Source organism: Oryza brachyantha, chromosome 4 (assembly GCF_000231095.2).
Source record: "Oryza brachyantha chromosome 4, ObraRS2, whole genome shotgun sequence".
NCBI classification, from domain to species: domain Eukaryota; kingdom Viridiplantae; phylum Streptophyta; class Magnoliopsida; order Poales; family Poaceae; genus Oryza; species Oryza brachyantha.
This window is the reverse complement of record NC_023166.2, coordinates 15460321-15465016: the sequence shown is the minus strand read 5'-3', so window position 1 is coordinate 15465016 and position 4696 is coordinate 15460321. Positions and strand designations below refer to the sequence as shown.

Below are 4696 nucleotides of genomic sequence, written 5' to 3'. Positions count from 1 at the left end.
TCGGACATGTACAGGGCTGAAAAACCTTCTCCCCCCTTAGCTTGTACTCCCTCCGTTCCTAAATATTTAACCCGTTAACTTTTTTAAGCATATTTAACTATTTGTCTTATTTAATTTTTTGCCAAATACATAAAGCTATATATATACATAAAAGTATATTTAACAATAAATAAAATAATATAAAAATAATTAATAATTATGTAAATTTTTAAATAAGACGAATAGTCAAACGTGTAAAAAAAATCATTAACTTTTAAATATTTAGGGAAGAAGGGAGTAGTAGATAAAAACCATCTCCTTGTCCCCCGTTATCAAGCTGTTGAGGACGAGCTTGTTGCAACACGGAAACCTCGGTGAAACATTAGCATATGTTTAAGTAAGTGCTAATTGCATGGTTCAAAATGGATTTATTTGATTTTATAAGAAAGTTTTATGTAGATTTCTTTATAAAGAGAAGTGTCCACCACTGATTTTTTTAAAACGAATTTCTAGAAAATAAACCGAGCTTGCCATTTGCTTGTGAAGTATCAAAGGCAAGCGTTGGTTCAGTCCAATAAAAATTACATCGAGGTACCAGTATCTCGCGGTACCAAATTATTTTTGATCGTTGGATATAACAGTGTACATCTTCCTCAGCTAGATCCCATAGTGAGAATCGATTTGGTATGTACCTTGAGCTACTTTTTGTTGAACCGGAGCAAATCTTATATTATATATATAATGGAGGGTATATGAGTAAAATAAAATGTACCCCTCTAGTATTTATTTATTTAACACCATTAATTTTTAGATGTACTTTGATGGTTCATCTTATTAAAATTTTTATACAAGAAAACAAAATTATAAGACATGCTTAAAGTATCTTAGGTAATAAATTAAACCAAAAAAATAATTAATAATTATGCATATCTTTTAAATAAAACGAATAGGCAAACATAAATAAAAAAGTCAATGTCTTTAAATGAAAAATAGAGGAAGTATTAATTTACAGTGTTATATATACCATTTACTTATTCTTTACAACCATTGATTGATCTGATGATCTCAACCGCTAGCTAGCTAATGATACTTGAAATACCACGAGATACCACCGACTGGGTGTTTATTTGTGATAACTTTCTCCACAGATCTACCTCACCCTACATACACGCATGGTATTTTTGAAGAAAACCGTCCATGACTTGGCATTGTATTCCATGTTTTCCCTTCTAGCTGTTGGCGTGTTTGTCTATACTCTATATATACATACACCCCCTGCTATTAAGCTAAAAAAACTGTCCAAGGTAAAACATGTCGTTAACAACGAAAAATACATTATTAGTGAGCCCAGCTAATCACCGTTCAATTCTTCAGCTAACGGTGAGCTGCCGGAACCCCAACGCCGGATGCGGTGACAGAGGCGACAGCGGCGGCAGGCCACCGAGCAGCGCGTCCCAGTACTGCTCCCAGCTCCCGCTCGACGGCGTCACCGGAAAACTCGTGGGCTCCGACTCGGTCGACATCTCCGTCGACGACGTGCAGGTGATCGTCGTGTCCCGTGACATGGATGACAGTGACGATGAGTAGGACGCCGGCGCCTCGGTCTTGGCAGCTTTGTTTGCCACTCCGGTGACCTCGACGACGTCGGCGGTGTCCTCCGGCTGCCGCTTCCTTTTGCTCGTCGCGGCGGTCTTCGACGACGTTGGCGGCGGGGGAGCCCACATATCGGCGCCGGCGCGGGAGCCGACCTCGTTGGGAAAGTTGAGGATGGCCTTGGCCCCGCGCATGCGGAAGGCGGCGCGGTCGTAGGCGCGCGCGGCCTCCACGGGCGTGTCGTACGTCCCGAGCCACACGCGCGACCCGCGCCGCTTCGGGTCGCGGATCTCCGCCGCGAACTTCCCCCACGGCCGCTGCCGCACGCCGCGGTACTTGCGGAAGTCCTCCACGGCGCCAGTGGCCGCGGCCGCGGCCGGCGCCCAGCCGAACGAGCTCGGGGGCGGGGTGACGGTCATCGACGACGGCTTCACAGGGAAGCGCTCGCCTCCGAACATGATCATCACCTCGGCCGCCGGCTCGGGCTCGCGGAACGCGGCCTCAGCGACCTGGACAGAATCCACGTACTCCTCCTGTGGCGTTAAGTCTACGTAGCCCCGCTGCTGCTGCTGCTGTGGCAAGAACACGGAGGGTGGGTACACCACCGCCGGTACTCCAGCCGCAGGAGGAGGCGGTACGGGGAAGGTGACGTAGTCGGGGACCTCAAGGCTGGCCGGCACGCGCACGGGGACAGAGGCATCGCCGCCGAGCAGGTGCTCTCGGATGAACTCGAGGGCGAAATCCTCGACGTCTCCGGGGAAATCCATGCCACTGTACTACCGGAGAGAGCGACTCGCACACGATTGCTGTGTGTGTGTTCGTTGTGAGTAGATGGAGAGTCTGAGTCTGAGGACAAATGGCTCGGGGGGCCCGTCTGGTATTTATGCACCGTGCGAGCGCAAGAGGCGGCCGGAATGGGCTGGCTTGTGGTCTTCCGGCGTTTTGATTTGACCAAACCTTGGGGGCCCGGTCTTGGTCTTTCATGATCTTTTGCCAATTATCCATGTAAAACATGGGTGTTGATGATCAATTCATCACCAAGTTAGCTCTATGTTGTGCTTAGCTATACTTATTTTGTATGGAGTTAAGTACATATCCATACAGATCTATCCTGTAATAATACAATAAAAATACTTCACTGTTCTACTTTCGTATTCACATATATATTCATGTACTAGTACATCAATTTTTTTTTTGTCTAAACAATTTTGGACATGAGACAGACTATTGGTTGGATTAGTGCTTTCACAAAGGGTCACATTTTTTCATGAAAATCGTTAACTGGCCTATTCGTTCAATCCTCCACCATTCGATCTGTACCACGATTCAAACTGGCCTATTCGTGGTTGCATAATTGATTCAGAGGGGAGAGACGAGGTAGGGGATAGGGTTCGATGTTAATGCGAGAATCTCAAACTGACCTAGCAGTCCACAAGTTATAGTGCTTTTGGAGGGTTTGCAATCATATATTACCTCCGTTTTATAATGTAAAATGTTTGACTTTTCCGGTTATAACGTTTGATCATTCATCTTATTTAAAAATTTAGTATAAATATAAAAAAATAATAAGTCTTACTTAAAGTTATTTTGATAATAAAGTAAGTCATAAGCAAAATAAATGATATTTTCATAATTTTTAACAAATGGTCAAACATTACAGGTAAAAAAGTTAAACATCTTACGTTATGAAATGTAAGAAAGGGAGTAGCAAACAAAAAGTCCTTTTTTTAAACTTATTCCTAGCTAGGGGTACTAGGGACCACTGGATCGGGTCCGCAACTATACAGATAGTTGTAAAACTCAGGTTGTGTCTTTTTCATAGATTATTCTTGGTTTTGTTCCTCATTTATGCACATATTTTTTGAAGTTTTAAACGGTGTATTTTATAAAACAAAATATATAGAGAGTTCATATCTTATATTTTAGAGTATATGTTCAACTTTATAGTGATCAATTTTATCGTTAATACATATCACAATAATTGGATAATTTTTCAACTTTCTATTTTCATCTACAAAATAAGAACACAACCTTGACAATGTGTCGATGATCAATTTATCAAACACACACATTCTCTATGTTTCTAAGATGAATATTTAAAAGGCTATGCATAATCAAAGTTGTAAACGTTTGACCTCTATCTTATCTAAAGTGACAAATGTTATAAAACCTGAGGGACTAGTAAATTTTCATGAAATGTAAATCAAAATTGTCACTCCTCCGCAACTTTGGCAAGACCTTAAAAAAATCGTTTGCTTTTGTGATACATTTGTGAAATGTACTGCTAGTTAAACTGATAGCAAAGTGATAATTTCGACGAATTAGTTGCAGCACTGTATATTTTGAAGTCAGAGTTATATCAAATTAAATTCAAATCTTCTTCCGCTGTCTAGTTAAACTTACACCCCATCTTTTGATTTTTTTTGTTATGCATATAAGCCAAAATTTAAATTTATAACTTTAAATTTGAAGTTGATTTTGATGTGTTCACATTGTAATTTATTTTTCAACTTTGGCTTTAAATCGTCATGGACACATATATAAAAGTTTTATTCATAAATTATTTTTCATTTGTAAATATGTGATTTGCCTTTATCTTTTAAAAATAAAAAAGATGACCCCATTGAACACGAACCAAGTTCTAGTTGAAAATCCTGTAGTTGCACTTATACACGTGATTATCTTTAATTGCGTTCAGATTTTAAGTCCTCTCCGCGGCGAGGCTGAATGGCTGATTTGTCAATGAGCAATATAAATCAACCTGAGTACATCACATATAAGTTCACATGCACATGCGTCAATTAAGTTTTTAAGTTGTGACGCACACAGAATCCGGCATCAGGCAAATAATTAAGCATGGGCGTATGTCCATCACGCGAAATTCCCTCGCCATATACTACTTTGATCCAATCCCATCGATCTACTGGCTCGACCGGTTGCAACTTGCAAAGTCTGAAGAGAAATCCTCGTCTTTAAACATACCTAATATTTACTTTAATTTGCAGCGGTCAGATGGTAGGAAAATTAACCTAGCTAGATCGGTAGAGTTGCATCCATCTCAAATTCTCAACTATAAAAGTCTTCCACGCAAAGACTATTCCAACCTTATCTGCACTTTTAATTT

The 4696-nt window shown here is 40.7% G+C and overlaps 1 protein-coding gene across 1 annotated transcript; it reads right to left on the bottom strand.

Annotated features, from left to right (window-relative positions):
* Positions 1–1138: 1138 nt before the first annotated feature.
* Positions 1139–2339, bottom strand: LOC102699779 (ethylene-responsive transcription factor ERF105). Its single transcript, XM_006653578.3, has one exon. The coding sequence runs from the start codon at positions 2337–2339 to the stop codon at positions 1350–1352; it is 990 nt and encodes a 329-aa protein (XP_006653641.2). The 3' UTR covers positions 1139–1349.
* Between the last annotated feature and the right edge of the window lie 2357 nt (positions 2340–4696).

Excerpts from the sequence above, each read along its gene's own strand:
- LOC102699779 (XM_006653578.3), bottom strand. The coding sequence starts at position 2,339 with ATGGATTTCCCCGGAGACGTCGAGGATTTCGCCCTCGAGTTCATCCGA.